The 21,959-nt window shown below is 51.8% G+C and overlaps 11 protein-coding genes across 11 annotated transcripts; 5 read left to right on the top strand and 6 right to left on the bottom strand.

Moving 5' to 3' along the window:
- Positions 1-775: 775 nt before the first annotated feature.
- SNOG_03408 (hypothetical protein) lies at positions 776-2,946 on the top strand (the record flags this gene model as incomplete). The annotated part of the gene is made up of 3 exons (XM_001793923.1): positions 776-2,209; positions 2,361-2,548; positions 2,634-2,946. 3 exons carry the CDS (start codon positions 776-778, stop codon positions 2,944-2,946), a joined length of 1,935 nt encoding a protein of 644 aa, XP_001793975.1.
- Positions 2,947-3,188: 242 nt separating this feature from the next.
- SNOG_03406 (hypothetical protein) lies at positions 3,189-5,180 on the bottom strand (the record flags this gene model as incomplete). Its single annotated transcript, XM_001793922.1, has 3 exons — positions 3,189-3,820; positions 3,860-4,412; positions 4,578-5,180. The coding sequence occupies 3 exons, from the start codon at positions 5,178-5,180 to the stop codon at positions 3,189-3,191; spliced, it is 1,788 nt and encodes a 595-aa protein (XP_001793974.1).
- Positions 5,181-6,285: 1,105 nt separating this feature from the next.
- Positions 6,286-8,348, bottom strand: SNOG_03405 (hypothetical protein; the record flags this gene model as incomplete). Its single annotated transcript, XM_001793921.1, has 3 exons — positions 6,286-7,661; positions 7,749-8,219; positions 8,252-8,348. The coding sequence occupies 3 exons, from the start codon at positions 8,346-8,348 to the stop codon at positions 6,286-6,288; spliced, it is 1,944 nt and encodes a 647-aa protein (XP_001793973.1).
- Positions 8,349-10,783: 2,435 nt separating this feature from the next.
- SNOG_03404 (hypothetical protein) lies at positions 10,784-12,250 on the top strand (the record flags this gene model as incomplete). Its single annotated transcript, XM_001793920.1, has 3 exons — positions 10,784-10,913; positions 11,063-11,448; positions 11,507-12,250. The coding sequence occupies 3 exons, from the start codon at positions 10,784-10,786 to the stop codon at positions 12,248-12,250; spliced, it is 1,260 nt and encodes a 419-aa protein (XP_001793972.1).
- A 189-nt stretch (positions 12,251-12,439) lies between these two features.
- Positions 12,440-12,967, bottom strand: SNOG_03403 (hypothetical protein; the record flags this gene model as incomplete). Its single annotated transcript, XM_001793919.1, has 2 exons — positions 12,440-12,672; positions 12,931-12,967. 2 exons carry the CDS (start codon positions 12,965-12,967, stop codon positions 12,440-12,442), a joined length of 270 nt encoding a protein of 89 aa, XP_001793971.1.
- Positions 12,968-14,399: 1,432 nt separating this feature from the next.
- Positions 14,400-15,201, bottom strand: SNOG_03402 (hypothetical protein; the record flags this gene model as incomplete). Its single annotated transcript, XM_001793918.1, has 3 exons — positions 14,400-14,545; positions 14,597-14,739; positions 14,792-15,201. 3 exons carry the CDS (start codon positions 15,199-15,201, stop codon positions 14,400-14,402), a joined length of 699 nt encoding a protein of 232 aa, XP_001793970.1.
- A 615-nt stretch (positions 15,202-15,816) lies between these two features.
- SNOG_03401 (hypothetical protein) lies at positions 15,817-16,158 on the bottom strand (the record flags this gene model as incomplete). The annotated part of the gene is made up of 1 exon (XM_001793917.1): positions 15,817-16,158. The coding sequence occupies one exon, from the start codon at positions 16,156-16,158 to the stop codon at positions 15,817-15,819; it is 342 nt and encodes a 113-aa protein (XP_001793969.1).
- A 950-nt stretch (positions 16,159-17,108) lies between these two features.
- On the top strand, positions 17,109-18,039 carry SNOG_03400 (hypothetical protein; the record flags this gene model as incomplete). Its single annotated transcript, XM_001793916.1, has 5 exons — positions 17,109-17,256; positions 17,358-17,528; positions 17,549-17,732; positions 17,814-17,866; positions 17,978-18,039. The coding sequence occupies 5 exons, from the start codon at positions 17,109-17,111 to the stop codon at positions 18,037-18,039; spliced, it is 618 nt and encodes a 205-aa protein (XP_001793968.1).
- Positions 18,040-19,009: 970 nt separating this feature from the next.
- On the top strand, positions 19,010-19,283 carry SNOG_03399 (hypothetical protein; the record flags this gene model as incomplete). The annotated part of the gene is made up of 3 exons (XM_001793915.1): positions 19,010-19,018; positions 19,098-19,200; positions 19,249-19,283. 3 exons carry the CDS (start codon positions 19,010-19,012, stop codon positions 19,281-19,283), a joined length of 147 nt encoding a protein of 48 aa, XP_001793967.1.
- A 429-nt stretch (positions 19,284-19,712) lies between these two features.
- SNOG_03398 (hypothetical protein) lies at positions 19,713-20,144 on the bottom strand (the record flags this gene model as incomplete). The annotated part of the gene is made up of 3 exons (XM_001793914.1): positions 19,713-19,866; positions 19,890-19,924; positions 20,004-20,144. The coding sequence occupies 3 exons, from the start codon at positions 20,142-20,144 to the stop codon at positions 19,713-19,715; spliced, it is 330 nt and encodes a 109-aa protein (XP_001793966.1).
- Positions 20,145-20,625: 481 nt separating this feature from the next.
- Positions 20,626-21,739, top strand: SNOG_03397 (hypothetical protein; the record flags this gene model as incomplete). The annotated part of the gene is given in 2 exon segments (XM_001793913.1): positions 20,626-21,003; positions 21,020-21,739. The coding sequence occupies 2 exon segments, from the start codon at positions 20,626-20,628 to the stop codon at positions 21,737-21,739; spliced, it is 1,098 nt and encodes a 365-aa protein (XP_001793965.1).
- Between the last annotated feature and the right edge of the window lie 220 nt (positions 21,740-21,959).

Below are 21,959 nucleotides of genomic sequence, written 5' to 3'. Positions count from 1 at the left end.
AATTGGCAGGAAGGAGAGGATCAAATGTGCTCTTTCTTCCAACTCTCAGGTTAGTGACTTCCATTAGCAGCATTGGGAAAGCTCTTAACACATCGAAAAAAAATCATTGTTTGTCATTTAGACCCCGTGATGAGTCCCAAACTTGAAGGCGAGCATTCGTTGCGTGAGTGAAATAGACATGATCGCATGCTCAAGTACAAGGCAATCAGCAAGATGAGCACGAAATTGAAGAAGATGCAAAGGACTTTGACATGAGGAAAAGACTGATAAAAAAGCGTCCAGCGGGGTGTGCCATGCGCGCTGGATCCTACTGTTTGAGTGCGAGTACACACTGCAGTGCTCAAAGTAGATTATTTGTTCGTTGAGACATGCTGCGTGGGCCCTGGATGCCGGAAATGATCAATGTTGTGTTGCTTATGAAAGTTGGATGAAGAAGTTGCAGAGATGCAGCTGCGGGCGACAGCCAATTTCAAACGCGACCACCGCTCAGCTTAGCTAAGCTCGCAAACATCACAAGCACTCGCGTTTGCAACAATTACTCCACACAAGCTCTCCCAACAACATGACGCGTCACAGAATCACTACTAAGCTGCCGAAAAGCTTGCGAACACGTCAATCGCTTGCTTCCTCAAGATTGCGCATGGTCAGACGCCAGAAATGTCCGTGAGAGGGCCGCGAGGAGGCCGTGGACGCGGTCGCGGCACTGGCAGAGGACGAGGCAGAGGTGGAAAGACGACGAATGTGAGTCTTATTGAGTACTTGCAACGCCAATTACATGCTGACTTTTGGAAAGTGGGAGTGGCATAACAACTACTCTCCGGGTCCTGAGATCTACAACCAGCTCTGGCACATCCGCCAAGAACCAGCGACCGTCACCCCATTCCTACCGACCGAATGCCCATTGCTGAACGCGCGATCACGAATCCTAGACCGCAGGCAGACTGAAGGCGACATACAACGGAACTTCTACTTGGTGGAGGTGACCAACTTCACCAACCGCGAAACTTCAGTCTCAAGCGCTGAAGACGCAGGGCCGAACATCACAGAGCTGTTGCATGTGGATCTCAGTCGAATTCTGGAATACGTCTCCCCCGAGGAGCTGGAGCGCTTCGAGAATGAGCAGTTCCAGGTTGAGGCGGAAGCTGAAGCAGTTGCGATGCGCATGGAAGCAGAGGAACTTCGGCGAAGACGGCTGGAAAAGAACGCGCGATCGGCGGCAATGGGCCAAGGCAGTCGGATGCTCAGCGGCTTAAGCCTCGATCCCGAAATGCGGCCAAGGGGCAGACCACGCGGACGAGGGAGGGGAAGAGGAAGAGGCAGCTGGCGCGGAAGAGCCGCGCTTGTCTCAAATACCCGTGAACAAGACACGCAGGATCAACTGGTGGACGCTGAAGTGGAGGAGCTGATTCAGACCGAGGATGGCCTGCAGATGATGATGATCAACGAAACAGACTCAGAAGACGGGGACTTTGCTGCAGACTTGGAAGCACGAAGGTCTCCCAACATGGCCCGCTCCGCATTCGTGGCCAACAGTGCACTCCCGCTCTCACCCGTGTTATCGCATCGACGGCCCTCGGGCGCCCCCTCTATGCTTCGAAATCCTACCGTTGCCTCAGACGACGACGAAGAATCTGACCTCGAGCTCGTGGATCGAGATGCAAGATCTACGTCGAGCGCCGCCATGCAGTTGCGCATCGAAGACGACATACGCGGCCGCCCAGAAACTGCACCAGATGATGATGGTGATAGTCACAGGAGTAAGAGACGTAGGACAGAGAGCACAACATCGACTCAGCGAAGACCACGCGCGCAGGAGAACTTGCCTGAACTACCAAACCAACGATCTCCATATTCGAATGCGATTCCAGAGTCTCCCGCTGAAGACTCCGACGACGCCATACCCGCCCATGAACCCAACGCTCTCTACCGTAGCCTCCAGAATGGCAACTCGAATGGTACAGAACTTGACAACATACATGTGCAGTCACCCACCGTGAGGGCACCGGTCGAACAGCAGAGCGGGGATGACAACGACGACGAAGAAGAAGACGCAGAGGAATATGTCGTGGAAGCCATCATCGAGCACTATCGCGATGCGGGAAAGAAGTTCTACTTGGTCAAGTGGCAAGGCTACGAGGATAGCCACGACTGGCTGCCAGAGGAGAACCTCGAAGGCGCCGCGGAATTAGTCGCAGAGTTCAACGAGAAGGTTCGCAGGAGGAAGATGAAGGACAAACAGAGGATGACGAAGTAGAAATGCATACCCATTCCTGTCCATACCATTGCCACATCGCAGTATCCATGAACCACTTACTGTTGCCTAGAATCATGATGCATCAACGCCTATGAAAGTCGGACAGTCGGACCCTGAAAACACGCGACGCGGTGTCCGCGGAACCGCGACATGCATGTCTACGCGAGGACATGACCGCATCATGTACGCCTCACCCATCATCGCAATCCCAAAGCTGCATCATGCAGTGCCCATTGCTCCAGAAAGCTCCGCTTTCTCACCCTATTTGATCATCGACGACGTTGCCATGACGCGGTGTAAGCCTCCATTGATGCGTCCTACATAAACTCCTCTCAGCCGCATTACACACGCATACCGCCATAACTTTGAAAAGACAAAGATCCTTCATCATGCCATTCGCCCTCAAACTCCGGACCATCGCTCGCCCTGCCTTCCAGCAAACACGATTCCTCTCATCAACAACAAGGATGGCTGCCAATGAGTACGGCCAGGGAAAGTCTCACGCACAGGGCGAGAGCGCGGTTCCCAAGTCAGTGCAGGATGCTGCGCCAAAGGGACTTGAGGAGGCGTTGCCAGATAAAGTCGGACTTACCAACCAAAAGCAACCAAGGAACGACCTTGCTAACCTTCACAACAGGTCCACCCCACCGGCGGCGCCGCAAGCCAATCTACCAGCAAGACACACGCCCTAAATGATGGCGAAGACTCTATAGTCCCCAAGAAAATCCAGGAGATTCTGCCCGAGAGCGTAGAGCGCGCTGTGCCGAATGTTATTCATAATACTGGAGACAAACCGGCGACAAAGTAGCGTCTTTAGACAGCTGTATAATATGAGGCCCAAAGGTTTCACGAATGGAACATTAATATCATCAATGTAACTTGAGAAGTGTGAAGTGATGTGATCCTGTTGACACAATGAAAATGGGTATATTGCTCAATGCTGGCCTTCAATATGTACATCTACACGTCCCTTTCTTCTACCTAGCGCAAAGTCTTTGTTGATACGGGCGGTCGCGGCTTGGACTGTTTTTGTCACGTCGCCGTTCGCACAGACTGCTATCATCGTCCTGTCGCTCGCCGACAGCGACATCGTGCCCAGCATACGTTTCATGTCCGGCCGCGAGCCATGTCGCTGTGTGATGTGCTCCACGTTCCTCTCGCGCGTACTGAGTTTCCGTCGCTGGTGCTGGATCAACGCGCATTGACATCTCGACGCATCCTCTATCACTGGCGCCTCTCGTCTTGGTTCTGGAAGTGGTCGATACGCATCATCGTGACCCGTCGCATGCCCGTCCGAAAACGGATCTTCGTCGTCTTCCCAATTGTCGTGGTCTCCCCCGTCGATCAGGGTGCCTCCTTCACTCGCAGTCTCCTCTGAGCTGTCATAGCCATCCAGCTTCGTCGCGAATGGCTCGACGTGATCGAGTTTCATTCCCGTGTCTTCCGTTTCTGCTTCTCGATCCCATTCGTCGTAGATCTCGTCTGGATGTCGGATCCTCAGCGCTGGTCGGTCGCTGACTCGTCTTGATAGCTGTGGTCGGAGGTGCGCGAAGGGATCAAAGAGAACTGTTTCTACCTCTTGTAGTTTCGAATCTGCACACGTACTCCAGAACTCTGCAGTGATGTTGATGCCGCAATCATGTAACGTTGCGCTACACCGACCCACAATCGCTTTGACAATTTCCTCGAACGCGGGATCTAAATGTCGTATCACCCAAACGAATTTCACATGTCTTGTCTTGATCTCGTCCGCCCCGGCGGTGAAGCACAACTGCTCCAAATGATCCAGGATCGCTAGGATGAAGGACACACCAGTGGAGCTGCTCATGAGTACCAAATTCTCGTATTCGTGCCACTTGGGCGCAACACCATACGGGCCATCGATGTATGCGGTCAATGTCTGATCCTCGGGCTCCGTAGCGTTTGGACACGGCCGTGCTAGCCAGGTTCGGTGGTACTCCACAAGTCGCTGCGTGAACCCAGACTTGGACTTGATCATAAGTATCATCTCACTCGTCTGTCTCGGCTGCTCCAGCTTCCTGCCCGGCTCGAGGTCCTTGCGCGGTGGCAGTGGTGGAGGCGGCATGGCGCTACAATTCGCAGGTGTGAAAGGGTGCACTTCAAATCGTCCTAAAGCGGGGATGCATAGACGCACATGCTGCCCAGGTCTCCAGAGAAATGGTACGTTTGAAATTCGGACAGTTGTCGTAGTGTCCGTGGTCTGAACTGGTAGACTTGAAATGGAGGCGGACGGCGTGGTCATCCGGACTGGGAAGCCCATAACCAATTTTCGACTACTCCGCAATCTTGCGAATCTACGAACCGATGGCTCAATTGCAACGTTGGTACGCAGGAAGAAGTATGCGACTAGGGATTTGTCCAAGGCGAAGATACCGATAGCAAGATAGATTGGTGGGCGTGCGTATGCCGGAACGTGCTGAAAAGCTACAAACAGGAAAGCAAATGTGGACACGTAGTGGTTGAGGTAGAAAAGCTGGTAGCTGCATTGCCTGAGAGGTAAAATGCTGGTGATAGCGATCCAGATGAGCATCGCATACGTGGCAACACCATACCGAACTACTGCCATACCCTCCTCTTGCGATTTTAGGATGTCTGTTGTCGATATGGAGGTCTTCATAACGACTACATGGACTGTCGCACTTACGAGTATCGTGCGTCCGACCCAGCGGTGCAACCAGTTGATCTGCTCATGTGATACACCGGTGACAAGATCGAATGGTCCGCATCGTGCTGCAAGAAGGTACACGAGTGGTATCTGCGTCAGAGTGACCCATGCCGCTCGGAATGCGACGTCGTCGATGAAATGGTCCGACAGGAGAGGTGCATCGACCAAAGTCAGCAGATACAGCGACACGGTCGCATACAACACAACGACGATAACTCGACTCAATGGAAAGGTTGTCATGTTATAGCCAAAGAAGGGCGGAAGACGTTGTAGCGTGCTGGCAGTGATGCATGCTTTAGCCCGCGCGAGGCAACCGGTGCCCGCCTTTGCCGTCAATCGTTCATATTGATGTGTGTGGTGGCTATTGGGAATTAGACATTTCAACAGCCGCGCTTTCAAATGCTTACATTCTATGTTTCCACCATCTGTAAGTCCGGCTTGCCAAATTGAGCGCGAAGAATGCGCTTAGGATCCACCAAGTGATCCAAAATATGCGGTGGTTTGCCTGACCTCTGTGCTTCAAATGATGTTCGTATCGCACGTCATCGAGATCATTTGCTGATTCCGCTATATTGACATGGACGTGGACATGCGACATGACTGTAAGCGACTGTTTCTCATTCGTGTTGTCGCATGTAGAAAGCTCAAAGGAAGGATCAGGGCTTCGTAGTGGGCTCGACTACTATAGTATAATATGGGGAAAACACCTAGGTGAGCTGACCGTAGATCAACGAAAAGGAAAAGCGCCGAAAGAAAATAAGGAAAACTGCTGAAGAATAGGTTTGCGAGGATGTCGATGCCTCAAAACAGTCGGCCAGCCTATAGTAAGCGACGCGTATCACCCTCGGAGCTTTGAGACACTATGGCGTCGCAGGAAGCGTTGTGAGCGAAACTTTGCCTCCTGCCATGGCGATTATTACAGCCGAAGCTGGATCCAGGTGAACTGCTCATCTAGAGCTCAGAATGCGCGAACGAGAAAATTGTAGTGCGCTGCGTGTGTCATGAACAGTTTTCTATGAATTGGTGGTTGGGAGAGGTTGCTGTTCCGTGGCTGAGGTTGCAAAGACGCCCAACATCGTGTGTTTCAGGAACGCGCAGTCCCAACAAGTTACAACCCATGTACATGACGTCTGGGAAGATCCTTGGAACGCGCAACAGCGAATGCGGTATCGCGCTGTGGAGATCCAAGCTTTGGAATGCTGTACAAGGTTCAAGGGACTAAAATTAGTCTTTTACTTTTCTGCAAAAGACCAGCTCTGGCGAAGCTCTTCATCACTTCATGACCAGCTTCTCCTCTGTGCCCAACTGACTAGATTCAGCATAGTCGAGGTCGCGGAATTGTTTTTCAGAAGTCGCCACTTAGATCGAAAGCCCAAAAGTCCGGAAAAGTCCACCCTGAAAGATCGACCTGCATGTCTTGCAAAGTGTCAAACGTTCCATCCATGCCTTTTGAGTCGTTGCCATCACTCAGCTCCATACCACCTACAGTCAAATGTTGTCCGTTGTTCGACGCATGACTTCCTACAAGCCCAACATTTGAAGCAGCTATGCTCGCGCCTCCGCTCTTTGGTGTTCTCACATCTGACGGCGACACGCTAGATAACGTAGTTCGAAGAGATGATGCGAAGCGAGCTTCTGGATCTTTCTGTAATTCGAGCATCCGCAGTGCCACCGTCATGAATTGGTCTAAGGTCCTTCTACATCTCGCGGAGATGTCATCGGTAGGACTTATAGTTTGTGCACTGGAAGATGACGAAGGCGAAGGCGGTAGCATGTTGATCGCCGCAGTAAGTAGCCAGTACTCCATGTAGCCCGTACCCATGCGCATAACCTTTCGTTCATACGTTTGACCAGCGAGATTGAGGACATCAATCGCAGAAATACATAGCGTGCGGGCAAGGAAGGAGTGTTGGGGAACAATTGCTAACGACACCTCCAGATCAGGTGCCAGATGTTCACCTGATGGCATATCTGCAAAGTGTGTTTGGCCATCTGCGAAATACGATGTCTTTAGTGCCGGTGCTGATCTTGAAGCTTTGACAGGGCCATGAAGGGCACAATTGAAGTAAACGATTCGCGACAGCATCAGTCCCGTTCGGATGATGTCATTACGCATGTTGTTCAGCACGAGTATACCTTGCGACACCAGCTCGTTGTGGGTGTTGGCTATCGCACTCGTGGATTCAACACATGCGGTGAAAGAGTAAGCATACCGTTCGTTTTGAGACGCAAGCTTTGCAAACGATTGATGGAGAATGAAAACAAACTGTCGCAACTGAAGCCGGAGAAGTGCCATGGGTATGGTAGCGGAGGGGATGTCCCATTGAGGCAGACTGCGAAGTAGTTCGTGGATCTCTGCATCGTATTGCAACACTTCCGAGTATTGAAGTCGTGCAGAGGGGTCATTCAGTAATTGCATCAAGTGTAGCCGGAGTGGAATGGACTTTGCGGAGACACAGAGATACGAGGCGGACGTAAAGTATTCCAGTGGTCGACTGGCTGGCAGTTCTTGCACCTCAGTCGTGAGTGCATCGTCAGGAACATTCGCTGGTGCCGGCGAGTCCCAATAGAGCGCCGTAAGAGAAGACTGAAGGCCACTCTCAAGAGAGGATTGCAGCTCTAGCTCCATGATGGTGATCCATAGCCGCTTCTTCATCTCTCGTTCAAATTGTGGGACCTTCCCGGCCGTGACAAGTGATGGGTCTCGATGCATACCAGCAGCTAAAGCCAGACGAACAAGATCGCCAGATGTGACCCAGTCTTAGCTCATGTCAGCGTGTATTCACACTTGATGTCATCGTAGCGTACCTTGCTTGAGCTTGACACAGTTGACTCTCTTTGCGAGGACCGAAAGGATCCTTATCTGAAAGAACTGTAGAGTTAAACGCTTGCGTGGTTGTCTGCCAATCCAGGCATCACACAAATCGATGATGTTCGAAGCCATCAGCCGATCAGAGGTCGTGTCACCTTCGAAAACATCGTCTTTCGGGGCCAAACTTTTGATACTTGCGATCATGAGTAGAAGTATGGCTGCGAAGCCAGGTTGGTTTGGAGACCCGCCGACAGCCCTTTGCTCCCAAAAGGTGGTGTACTCTTTCCAAAACGATGGTTCATGCAAGACTCGGTAAGTGTTCTCCCAGGTCTGAAAGTAGAGAGCAACCTGCAAATCTACAATACTACGGTCAGGCAAAGCTGCGAAGATTTCTTGGTCAATGCCGAGTGTCCGAGCATCGTTCTGCTTATTGGCCATCTTTCTGCGATCGCGAAATGTTTTGAAATCTATGCCTCATCAGCTAGCGTCTGAAACTTACTCTGGCGCGTGTACTGACCGGTTGTTAAACGCATGATGGAATTGTCAAGCATCAGAGCTTCGCGGGTGAATGCCTGTAGCTCCCGGAACTGATGCATCTTAGCAACCACTCTTTCGCAAATCAACGCGATCATACCTGGGCGATGGTGCTCATCACACTGGTTGACCCGTGGAATTGCGTTTTGAACCCCTTTCCTCTAAACATCAATGCTTCTTTCCCCTGATCTGGTTCCACAGGCACAAAATCTGAGTAACGTGACGGATGATTACTGTTCTCCTGCCGCTTTGCTGCCGCCAACTGCCGCTCTAAGTCCTCGATCCTTCTTTCCTGAGCTCTCGCTTGTAGTTGCATACTTTCTAGGGAAGATCCTGATGACGATGGAAGCGCTATATGTCGTGTAGCATCCTGTGGATGCATTGCGGTTGGGTTTTGTCTGCCTGTCTGGTCGCCATTTTTGCCTATCAGATCATCAAGTAATCTTGGATCGTACGTGCATTGATTGGATCGCCCTGTTTTCTGGCACCTCCCACAGACTGGGTAGACCCTATCGCATTTCATCTTCCTGTCGCGGCATGCATAGCATGACAGCACCTTCCGCTTCTTGCTGGTGCGTCTCCCACCAGGTGAGGCTTCATGGTCGGGCGAGTTCTCTCGCGAATCAGCATCGGCGCTTTTTGTAGACATAGTGCGTCAATCGGGTAATCGAAGGGAATGATACGCGTGTGTTGATGGATGAACAAATGGATACCGGAGATGGCGGAGATGACGCTGGAGCGAGGGAGATGTGGCGCGGCTCTTGACCATCGCCGAGCCTGCGGCCTGACCCTGGACCCTGATGCGCCAGCCCCCGTTATTCGCGCCTCCCACAGAACAACCTGTACAAACGGCTCGCATAACTCTTGCCAGAAGTATTTTCTGCAAACGTCAGCACCTCGATTGTGCTGCTTCGCTCTTCTTATTGTTCTATTCGTTACTTTGCGCTGTCGTGACGATGGATCTTGCTCCAACGCCACGGTAAAGCTCAAGACCATAGTGTCTAGAGTCTGCTTCTCTAGTAGCATTTCTCTGTTCCAGTTACATTGCAGATTCCAATGTTCCTTGCTAGTTGCACAATCGTTACGATACGTTCGGATTGTGAACGGATAATTGCAACCCTCCAACAGTGTGCGCTTATTCCATACTCTGTCATCCCGGTCTGCAATATATTGCAACCTTCTCGAAGCTTTTCAGGGAGGTTCAGGGCGACATCCCAATGGTAAGCTTTCCTTGGTCCATGGCTTTTGATTGCTTGTGCGCATCCTGCTTCATGGAGGCTTGGTACTTCGCGATGTGCCAGCTTGCAGCAGATCTGCTTTGCCACACATTTCGTCGCACTCTACAGATATTATAGTCTGTGAAACACCGGTATTCGACGTAGCATTGGCGGCCTGAACAGCTACCTACCGCGGGTCGTCGGTCTCGCTCCTCTTCGTGGGTAATGCGCAGCATCATCGACCCCTGTCCGTACCGGCAGACGTTCGGAGTATTGTTGCACACGCGCGTTCATCTAATCTAGTCAAAAGCGGGGAACCCACGTTTCCCCATATACTGACATTGCCGATCGCGAGCTCAATATCGACTGCCGAGTACCATTCGTTTTCTGATATTATCGCAAGGACTTCATGCCTTTAGTTTTCTCTTTTGGACAAACCCAGCGTATGTTTGAACAGGCCACGGACTCACTCACTACGGTGAGCCGAAAATGCGGATGGGGTCAGCACCAACGCGCTGCTGGGAATTTGATTCGAGGTGTAAGTATTTAGACTCACTAACTCATTCCACGAGTCTTGGAAATCACCCGGTAGGAGAAAAGTGGAGTGTTCATATCCCCAGCTCCACAGAGTAGCCTAGGCCACGGCAATGAGCTTCAAGTTTCTTCGCAAGTCTTAGCCAGACAAAAGCCGTAGATAGTATTGGTGTCATGAGACTTTTGACTATGAAGACAGATATCTTATTCGCGGAGCATAGATCCAAGCGTGCTTTGTCCATGCGGTGGGGGACCGATTAGATGTTCCAGAAAGCACAAGGCACCCTTCAGCTTTGAGATCTCCCTGACGACCTCATTCTAGGTTGGGTGCTGCTATTGGTCCTGGGCTCGCGGTGTTGCCGCAAAATCAAAGAACAGCAAGGATCTCGAACCCATCGGACAGCTCACGAGGACTTGGAAACATATCCAGGCTGCCCCTAGCGCAACCAACGGTCAAGTTTCTATCAATGCTGCGCATCTACAAGCAACAGCTGGTGACACAGATCTCAGGCACAGCACTTCTAGAGTAAGCCCCATGCAAACCCCGCTCCTCGTTCATCTGGATCGCTCACCCGCCCATCCACTTTTCAATATGATATTGCAGCCGGAGTATTGTGATGGGAAGTACGTTACTCTCTGGCGGCACCTATGAGTAATGAGAACGATTGTGCGCTTTTTCACGCAGGCTATAAATTGCTATGCACCCCAGATTGATCCCATCATCTCATCTGAAGCAAGCTACCATCATGTATCGTAACTTTCTTTACGCAGCGTCTCTCCTTTCTGTGGCTCGCAGCCAGCTTGTCGGCACTCAGACCACTGAAACTCATCCTGGTATGACATGGCAGTCATGCACTGCCAAAGGAAGCTGTACAAGTAAGAGTGGAAAGATTACCATTGATGCCAACTGGCGCTGGCTCCACCAGAAGAGCGGGTAGGCTACCTTCTCAAGCCTTCGACGCAAACAGCTCATGAATCTTGCAGCACGACTAATTGCTACACTGGTAACACATGGGATGCAACAGCTTGCTCCGACAACAAAGCATGCGCTTCGAACTGCGCTGTTGATGGTGCCGACTACAAGGGCACCTACGGAATCACGGCTAGTGGAAACTCACTCCAGCTCAAGTTCATTACCAAAGGGTCGTACTCTACCAACATTGGTTCCCGCACATACTTGATGGCGTCTGATACCGCCTACCAAATGTTCAAATTCGATGGCAACAAGGAGTTCACTTTCGATGTGGACCTTTCAGGCCTGCCTTGTGGCTTCAACGGTGCTCTATACTTCGTCAGCATGGACGAAGATGGTGGTCTAAAGAAGTACTCTGGTAACAAGGCTGGTGCAAAGTACGGAACTGGTTACTGTGATGCTCAATGCCCAAGGGATCTGAAATTTATCAATGGCGAGGTGAATCCCAGAGAACACTCAAAAGCTTCGAGAACCGAATCGCTGACAGGTCGTATAGGGCAATGTCGAAGGATGGAAGCCTTCAGACAACGATGCGAATGCCGGTGTTGGTGGTCACGGCTCCTGCTGCGCGGAGATGGATATCTGGGAAGCGAATTCCATCAGTACAGCAGTTACACCCCACGCTTGCAGCACTATCGAACAGACTCGCTGCGACGGCGACGGCTGCGGTGGTACATACTCAGCTGACCGCTACGCCGGCGTATGCGACCCCGATGGCTGCGACTTCAATGCTTACCGCATGGGTGTCAAGAACTTTTACGGCAAAGGCATGACTGTCGACACTTCCAAGAAGTTCACTGTCGTCACACAATTCATCGGTACTGGCGACGCTATGGAGATCAAGCGCTTCTACGTCCAAGGTGGCAAGACCATCGAGCAGCCAGCATCTACCATTCCTGGCGTGGAAGGCAACTCAATCACCACAAAATTCTGTGACCAGCAGAAACAGGTGTTCGGTGATAGGTACACATACAAGGAGAAGGGTGGAACTGCCAATATGGCCAAGGCTCTTGCACAAGGCATGGTGCTGGTCATGTCGCTCTGGGACGACCATTACTCCAACATGTTGTGGCTTGACTCAACCTACCCGACCGACAAGAACCCTGACACTGATCTCGGTTCTGGCCGTGGCTCATGCGACGTCAAATCTGGTGCACCAGCTGATGTGGAAAGCAAGAGTCCTGACGCAACTGTCATTTACTCCAACATCAAATTTGGTCCTCTTAACTCGACCTATTAGATGAAAATTTGTCTGGCAATGCTTGAAGGAGGAAAGTGGGGGACTGGATGCACATTCACTCGCTAGTATCAGATCATGTATGCTTTAGAGCCCAGACACTAGGCCAACGTTCTTGATATTTATCTAGAGAATTGAACTTTCGTTGAAGAAGTCTCTTTTGTGCATAGCGCCTTTGCATGCTCACATTGTCTACGCCAGATGGCGTGCGATCCAGAAGAGGCACCACAGTATGAGTTCGACCCAATGCAGGGCGCTCCCAACTTCCATGGTTTCCGTCTCCTGCGTATCGATAACAATCGTCTGGTTTTTCATGATTTCTTTCTTGGGCTCGGTTTTAGGTGCTGCTGCTGTTCTTGCTTGTTGCGTGCGGCGCGGTGCGGCTGCCCGGTCTTCCAATGGTTCGTTTGGGAGGATATGTGACACTGTCGTACTGTCAATCACAACTTTGGATTATTCATTAGGCTACTGTACCTTCGAAGTTAATGGTGTTTGCTGAACAGAAGTCTTTGGTGTGAGCCTGACCTTGAACTGCATCGCGGCATGGAGGCGTCCGAAAGCGGTTAGTGGATGTGCCTTGGAAACGCGTCGAACAAACACAGCTTTTTTCTTTTGGACCTCGCTTGCAACACAATCCACTACAAAATACAATCACATAATCGCAAAACCCTCGCGTGGCATACAAGGGCTTATGCCACATGAGCTCGTCAGTGTGTTCATTGTTAAGATATGTGATACATCACTGACGTTTTACCACCGAGCCGGTCATCCTCATACTCTCATCGCTGCGCCCTAAGGTCTTTGGACGGCCTCAGATTGGTCCAGGGTACCCCATCATCGACCTCATGCACGACGTACGAGTCTGCGAAGACATACACGCCACCCTTTCCCTTCTCTTGAGCACGGCTAATCGATATTGCGGGCGGGCTTCCTCATAGCCAGCGCACCTTATCGAGGCCTAGACGAATATTTCCACGAACCAAGCAGCTGAGATGGAGAGACGTGCGATGGTAAGGCAAGCGAATGCTGTTGTGGTGCAGCGCGACAGAAAGCACAAGATCAACATCGACACGATCTCGACACCAGCACGCTTGGGTTAATGGAGCGACATCAGTCAGAACCCTCGCACGAGTGCTGCGTACCACTATGGTGGGAGAAGGTGCTACTGGTTTCGTACATGACCCTTGGGCGCAGAAGAGCAACTTTGGCCTTATCTCATGGCATTGTTTGTGCTTAAGTCGCCCTATATTGAGAAGCTCATACTACTACACGCGGCACCAGTGTACACTTTGGCTTTGGTCACTGGGTTGCTGGTTGCTACGAGAGCGGTGCAATCCACTAAACGTCTTTATTGCCCTCAGACTCTTGGGACTGACGAAAATGAGTTGCCTACATACTGTCATTTTGCGCAAGGATTATTGGACTACCTGGGCAGCAGCCAAGTAAGCTATACTCTCTTGTTATTGAACACGAACTGGTGTACACTAATGTCGTACAACTTCTTCGTCACGTTAATACGGCCATATTTAAGCTTAAATTCCGCTTTCCCTCATACACGAGACCCAACGTCTAAGCTCAATAAAGCTATCAGCACCCTTTCAGAACTACTTCCTGCGGGGCCACCAGGAGAGGCTCGCAAACCTCGGCTGAGAGCGCGTGAGGTACGCACATATAACTCAAAGGGTTGCAGTCGGTCTATCGGGGATGGAGGTAAAGATAGACATGGCAGTGCTTGCAAACGGTGGATGCTCGCTTCATGGGTTTTGGCAGGTTGACTGGCATTGTACATCTCGTATAGTATCAATGCAATCTTCCTGATAGAGCACCTGAGTGCCCTTAACCTTGATGGTGACAAAATATCCAGAAAGGTCGCGGCAATCATGAATTGTCATGTTGCACAGTCACGGTCCCCAAATTCGCTTCTGGAAAGGAAGGAGGCGCGAACGAGCACAGGCCACATCTTGACAAGACGTCACTTCCCTTCCATAGACACATTTTTGACAAACATCACGAATGATTTCAGTTACCACAGCTTATCATGGTATTCCATTGTCGTATTTTATCCATTTGAATTGTCTCAGACGCATGTAGCTGCCATACCTCCTCGTGAGTTCTTTAGTATCCACCCAGCTTCGCTTGAACACGTCTAGCCCTAGCCTCTGAAGGTGCCGTCGTTGTTGTATTTCTCGGGAAAGTGCTCACGAGGGAAAAGCTTCTCGCGGAGGTTCTGGACGCCCTGGCTGCCCAGGCCAGCGGTGAAGGACATTTCCACGATTAGCGCCCACTGGGGGTGCACCTCTGCCACTTGTCAGAAATCGCTGGTTTGAGGTACGAGTGTATTGAACTTACCCCACTTGACATGCAAGCAGTCCTTGTAGTCCCGGCCACAAAGCTCATGATCCGCAATAATGGGTCGCTGATGCTTGCGACACCAACGGAAGTGGTCCTCGCGGAAACACTCCAAGGAGAAAGTCTCTTTAGGACAGTGATAACTAGGGAACATCATTATAAGGAGATCTGGAATGCTCACCAACATATACTCACCAGGTGCGGTTGTCACCAGGCGGCTTGCGCTGGCGCTTCCTCTCAATGAGCTCGATGGCGAAGGGAAGGAAGCCCGCGTTCTCTCCGCTGCCGACGACCCTAGGTGTGTTCTGCGGGTCTGCTAAGGGCTGACCCTGCTGTCCGGAATAGGCGTCGCGACCAGGATGGGGAGCAAGACCGTGGCCCTGGTTGGCAATGGCGGAATCTCGACCATGGGGAGCACGAGCAGCGGCAGGCTGGCCACCAAGTCGGGTGGCAGTATCCTCGAGGACTCTCATGCGGTTTTGCAGAGAGGTCAGGCGCTGCTCCTGGGTGTTGAAGCGGTTGTTGATATCGGCCCTGATAGCAGCAACCCTTGTGTTGAGCTCTGATATCGCGCCAAAGAGCCGGTTGACTTGATCTTGGTTCATGATGTCGAAGCCGTGGTTGACATTCGTGGTTGAGGGAACTGTAAGGTCAAGATGTGTTGCGCGCTCGGTGGGGTGATCTTTATCGTCAAAGGATGAGTCGGGAGCTAACTAAGTTGAGTGCGAGCGGCCGCGAGTGTGACGGACATTCACGGACGGGGTACTGTCAGTAGCCGCCTAAGTTTCTGTGGTGACCACCAGACTAATTGAGACTAAGCTCGGGATGATCTTGCTGGAGATAACGAGCATTGTAAGCTGAGTGCAGGCACTTTTAGTATTGTCATAAGAAGCAAGCAGACAATATTGCAGGATGTCAGGGCGCACGAGGCGCGTCAATTCTCGCTATCGAGAAATCTACATGAATTTTCGTTGGCAGCGAATGGCGCGGAGAAGAAGAGGAGAGTGGAAGCAAAAATTACGAAGCCACCAACGCCGGCCCCATGGTATCGAACTCCTCCAGCCAAGGTCTATTGCTGAGCGTCGCACCGACATTCTGTGCCTGCTCTCGAGTGGCGCACTCTACGGTATCACCGCTCCAGCACAAAAGGCTGCTGATGAAGTCAGCAAAACATCGCGCTCAAGATCAATTCATGGCCACCTACCCAAGCTGCTCACATCTTAAGCATGTCCCGAGTCTTCGCAAGTTCGCCCTTCAGGAACTACAGGCGCAGTGCAATGTCGGCCTTGATGGGCCTCGTCCCTGACCGCCTCGAGCTCTGCCACCGAGCTGGCCACGATCATGACCTTGTTGTGGGCGAACCCAGCATGGCAGGCCGTTGGCGCGGTCATGTTGGCCTCTTTGGCCTTCGTGGCCATGTCCTGGAGGAAAACCAGGAGTTCGCGATGGTGCTCTTCCGCACGCCGCATGACGACGTACGGGCGGCGGGATGGCTGACCGCGCAGCCAAGGCACAAGGACCGGGATGACGGGGTCGGAGCGGAGGTGGTTGTTGTTCGACATGGTTGTTGAGGATGGTCTTGGGTGGTGGTGGTGATGGCTAGCGAAGCCAGGAGTTGCGTGAGAGTATGATGAGCTTGAAGAGTGTAAGAGAGGTGGCACGAAGCAGCTCTTATATACACTGACCAGAAACGGCTTCACCCCGACATCGACATCAAGTGAGACTACAATCACCAGCCACAAGTCCTGTCTTGGCGCTGCCCTCTGTATCTACTGCACGGTCACCGCACGGTCAACTTCGCCACAGATTCTGGTCACCCACCCTACACAGCTACACTGACGTGATCACGTGAGCGCTAACGGGCCAAGCCTTTTCTGTCCTTATAAGCCTCCGCCCGCCGTCAATCTTACCTTCTCTTTCCATGCAAGAAGGTAACAGGCCCAATGATCTTGCTGCGTCCCATCAGCTTTGGTCATTGATCAGCCTGCTTGAATTGAGCAAAAGTCCGCACTCCAGCCATGTAGCTTCATACCCATAGCTAGGTGGAAATGTGTGGACGACATTTCCCGCAACCGTTATTTCATTGCAGTGTCTCGTGTTTACCTGCTTTTACTATGCCATTGTGACTTTTCAATGTATAACGTAAATACTATCCGCTTTTAATTGCGTCGCCGTTCCTTTGCGCTGTGTGAGCTTATATGTGCCCTGCTTGTCCACTGGATAGCTTGTATTGAGTCTGAACAGCAGCGGCAAATCCGCGTCTCACCGTCGCGACCCTTCTATTTGTGTCCATACTGGCATGAAATTATGGTAATGGACTATCACAGCTCCAACGCGGTTGTTACCGAGGATGACCGATGTTTGAGAATAATTATGAGCGCCGTATGGTGTTTACATCTGATCCAATCCGCGAAGAGCACCAGTATCGGAAGTACAAGCATACCACAGTATTGCAAAGCCCTCAACAAGTTTTTCAGGGTGTGAGTCTCGCCCAACGGCTTCGCGCGGTGTAATGGCTTTGCATGGATGGCAAGAGGGCTCGTCACTTCGTCCTAAAGGTGGGCGCGCCACGAGGACCGTAGCGGCAGCCAGACAAACTGGCCGCGAGACAGGAAGCCAGCTGGTCCCACTTTCACAGGTCGCGCCTGAGATCCTCGCATGTCATTATTGAAATTGAAGTTCCTCTCCTTCGTCTGACTGCCTATGACTACTCCAAAGTCCACATGGAGCAGTACTTTTTCATTCATGAAAAACGAGGCAGTCCGCCCGCGCCTAGTCATCAGGCTACCGGAGGCATCGGCATACGCTACATTGCAGGCGGACCTGGAGTTCTTCTACAACACGCATGCAGACTTGGACATGGCCTGGCCTGATTACCGCTCCCAGATGAGTGGCAAGGATTTCCGCACTCAAGTCATGTCCTTGGTGGACTGTGTTCTACTTTCGATACAGGTGTACCGGCAAACCGTGAGAAGCAGCTCACTCCTGATCTCATTGCGAGCGCAAAGACACACTTTGCGAACATGAGAAAGGCGGCGATAGCTGTGCGGCATGACGTAATGAATGTAACTCTCTACCATACGAGGAACTTTGTAAAGACTGATGATCTGTCTCAGCGTTTGATCAAACCCCCTCAGTACGCCTTTCTAAGCTCATGGCCGAGGGAATCCAATTAGCCAGATCCGCCAGTTTTTTTAACTTTATCTAAGTCCAACAGTACAGATGCAGCTCCCGCCACTTCAACTCGATTCCCCAGTGGCGCACCCACAGGTACCTCAGGCAATGCCTACTGGTTATAAGGAAGCTATTCATGATTCTGAAATGCACGCTGTGCGATATGCTTCAAATATAGCTCAGACTTACTTCTACGATGCGCAGCAGCTTTGGAGCCAACACGCGCAAGCCCTGTCACAATTGGTGCCTATGTCGCAGTCAAGAGGTGATTCTAATCGGATCTCAGCCGCGCAGAACGCCATAGTGCAACATGTATCTGAGAACAGGCGCAAGATTTCGGCCACCAAAGATGGAATTACAATCAAATTACATTAGTATATTCCAATACTAGACCCAGTCTGCCCCAAGATACCAGCAGTTCTTTGATGGCCAATGATCACACTGCCCGGTTTTCTACACCCTCCCGCCGGGACCTTACTGCGTCTTCTAACCCAGTAGCTCGTCACTCTTCAATACAATCGAAGCGCAAACGCGCTCACTCTGAACAATTTCTGCCAGCGAGTGCTGATTGTTACAAAGAATCAATTCTATCGTAAAGCTTTTAGCCATGGTCAGTCTCTAAACGTCGCTTTCCCAAACTCCGAATGATCCCAGATTGACGTGATTGCTACACCAGCGAAAATCCCGGCCGTAAAATTTATCATATGAAGTACCGTATTTCATAACAGGTTGGATCAAGGGTTCGAGTATGATGAGGAAAAATCCATAGCAGTCTGTCATTCGTGGCAACGTTATATCATATCAAAGCTTTGCTATGCACAACTATTACTTGACTATCATCGACCCTGCGTGGTGTAACGGATCTGCGATCTTCGTTGCCCCAGTGTCTCTTCAACCATATCTCTTCATTGCAGTCTTCCGCTGCCTTCAGACTAGAGGGCAGAGAGATTATGAGACAGAAGCGCCTGTCCAAAGTTGAAGTAAGGACGCGAAGCTTCTGTCACAGCTGGACTTGCAAGTCCTGAGCGCAGCTTTACGATCCAACACGAACTCTATGGATGGTGCTATAGAAGCTTGGGAGTTATCGGCGCGATATCCCCACACGCGACTGTCCTCTGAGGTTCCTGCGATTGCTTTGCTTACAGATGTGGACTAGCGCAACGCCGTAAGGGTAACTTCCCACCCCGGCCGCCCCGCTTCCACATCTCACCACCACATACCGCTCCGACCGTCTCCACCATGTTCAATGTGAGTTCATGTTGGGGAAGCCATTGTGTGTACATAGCTGACACGCATGTAGCAAATCAGATGACATATTCGATTAGAGGTCAGCCCTCAACAATTGGGGAAATGCAAGTTCCCAGACCACGACTCCAAAACCAATAAGTCAGACGCCGGTGTCAAAAAGGGCAGTCGAGGCAGTCATCAACGTAAGTCAGCTCACCTCAGGCACTCCCAAACTTTACTAACTTGCACAGACTTGCCGACCCACTTGACCTTCACGCTCGCATAGCGGCGCATTTTAAGCCGGGTGTGAGATTCGGACCTTCTCCTTGGCTCATCATCATCGCTGATTGATACCGCAGGTTCTTCTGCATACATAATTCAGCCAACCGTTGCGCAGGGGTTTCGAACTCCCAATTACAGCGTAAAGACACCAAATCCCTGCGCGACATGTGGGAGCGCTACCATCATCTTCAACAAGCATAGTGCTGGCAGCACTGCCATCATTCTCAACAAACATGATGCTCTGGGCTGGGGGGTGCTTGGAAAGCACATGGGATATGTCATTGGAAACGTACGTACATCATGTGCAGTAGAGTTTGGATAACCTTGTGGTCATTCTGGGTATCATCTTGTTTGTGTCTCACCGTGTTGAGGAATATACGCAGTACTTTCAAGGTTTCATATGCTGTTATTCACACGCGGAGTCTCTTCTCGTCTACTCATAGTACTCGAAAATCGACGTCCAGTCTCCCTCCCAGATCTCCTCGCTCTGCTCTCCTTCCTCGTCCCTGATCACTTCATCTTCATCGCCGTCTATGCCAGCCTCACCCTCTGCTTTGATAGAGGGTTCAATCATTGGACGCAGGAGACTGTGATGCCGAAGGCCTCGTACCCAATGAACTGCCCTCGTCCAAACCCTTTCTCGGCCTTCAAGCCTAACAAGACTTTCTCGCTGAAAAGCGTTAGTGGTTTCAAGACCAATTCATCCCAGAAGCTATGTCGTTACACGCTTGATCTCTGCCTTCTTGGCAGCTCTCTCCGCCTTCTTTTTTCTCTCGGCCTCTGCGCCCAGAACAATCTCAAAGTATGCCTTGTGAGAGGGTTTGAATGGGTTGCGCAACTTGACGCGCCGGAAGTACAACGTCATTTTGGTATTGCTGCGGTTGCTGCGAAGTCACTTTGGCTGAATATGGTAGAGGCAGTTTGGTATGAGGTTGCCAAAGAATAAAAGACAGCAGACACGGAAGCGTCTTCAAGCAATGCCACAAGATCCACGCTAGTACTATCACCTTGTGCTCTACTCTCAGAGTGTGAGTGAATCAGCATGCGGGCGACTCAGCTGCAGCTCTTCCCGTTTGCTCTGATTCACTGCAAAGTGTAAGACTGCATGTTTCCGCGCGGTTGATCTCTTGACCGACAACGCGTCATCATCCAAGAAGGAGTGAGAGACTCTTTGTTTGCACTGCGGGATCTTTTCAGCCCAGGTCACGTGGCTTGCCGCTTAGCTCCCGCAAGATATAAAAAAGAGTTTTCGACCAGCTCCTTGGACTTTTCTTGACCACCAGCTCCTAACTCCTCAACCGGAGTTCCCCTTTTCTCTTCCCCCAACGCCCCCGCATTGCCTCGCGATGTCCCCCTCTCCCTCCCCAAAGACCTCTGCCTTGGGCAAGTCTTCGCCTTCGCCTGAGGCAACTCCTCGTCAAGAGCCGCGCGTATACCACCGCGGCCCCCCCTCCGGCTTTGGGGATCGCCTTGCGTCTGCGCGAGGCCTACCTCCAAGCGCAGCCCCTCCTCCTCCCCCTCCTCGCACCACCGTGCCTGCCGACGGTGCCGGCTTCTCCGTCCTCCCCTCTGGCTTCTCTCCTCCTGGCGGCGACATGGCGTCCAGGTACGCGCCCAGGATTGGCCTCGTGAAGGGGTCGTACATCAGCCCCTTCGACAGCGGCGGCAAGACCCCGGGCAACCCGCGCCTGCAAGCCAGCTCCACCACCATTGCGGAGTTCGAGGCCATGTATGGCCCAGGGGTCGCGTGCTGTCACCGAGGACGATGCGCAGTCTGAGGGAAGTGTCAACTCCAATGGCACTATTCTTCACCATCCTGCTGCCAGCTCCGCCCTCTCCTTCGGCCAGATGTCTCCCGCAGCCGTTCGCAAAAAGAACAAGGATCGCGCTGCTTTTGTTGCCGAGAAGATTCCTGCGACACTACCAAAGGGCTCGTCTCCTCGTCAGCTCTTCCTCGGACCGCTCCAACTGATTCGCAAAGCCTGTGCCGACAACGCTGGCTCATCTGAGGCTCTGAAGCTTCTAGGCGAGTGGCTGCAGGAGAAGATGCCGCGGGCATTCGAGACCGTCCTGGACCGCGACGAGGTCATCCCTGAGGTCATCATCAGCGTGTCGATCCCGATGACGCAAGAGCACTGGGAGAACTACAACCAGGTCCTTCCTCACTTCAAGGACGCCCTCGATATGCACAACGCCCTCACTTGCGGCAGTGACGAGTTCGACCAGGTAACCAAGGCGCACGTCGAGATTGCAGGCATCGACACGTACAAGCGCAAGGAGCCTCAGCTTACACGACCTTTGCTGATGGACCCCAACCTCAGCCTTGAAGAGGTTCTTGCTGGCATGGTGAAGCGCGAGCAGCTTGGTCGCCCTTGGGACTGGGGTCGCTCTACCTTGCGCCCAGAGCTTCTTCCTGAGGAGCTTGGAGGAGAGCTGAAAGGCTATCCTGAAGTCGTCTAGGGTCGTCTCAAGCGCTTCGATGTGGTGGAATGGGCGATGAGTCGTCTCAGGAGTTTTGGCGTGGTTGGATGAAGCATCTTTGTGGTAGCGCAGAGCCTTTCAGGGCATTTGAGCAGGTCTGCAATTGACAGGCCGTACTTGCTAGATACTAAATGCACTCATGATACACGAGTATGACATTCTATAATGCAGTGACTTCAAACTTGGCAAGTGATAATAT

The sequence above is a fragment of the Parastagonospora nodorum genome (genome assembly GCF_000146915.1).
Source record: "Parastagonospora nodorum SN15 chromosome Unknown scaffold_5, whole genome shotgun sequence".
In the NCBI taxonomy this organism is placed as follows: Eukaryota; Fungi; Ascomycota; class Dothideomycetes; order Pleosporales; family Phaeosphaeriaceae; genus Parastagonospora; species Parastagonospora nodorum.
Note: the sequence above shows the minus strand (reverse complement) of the source record. Positions and strands in the feature narration are given on the sequence as shown.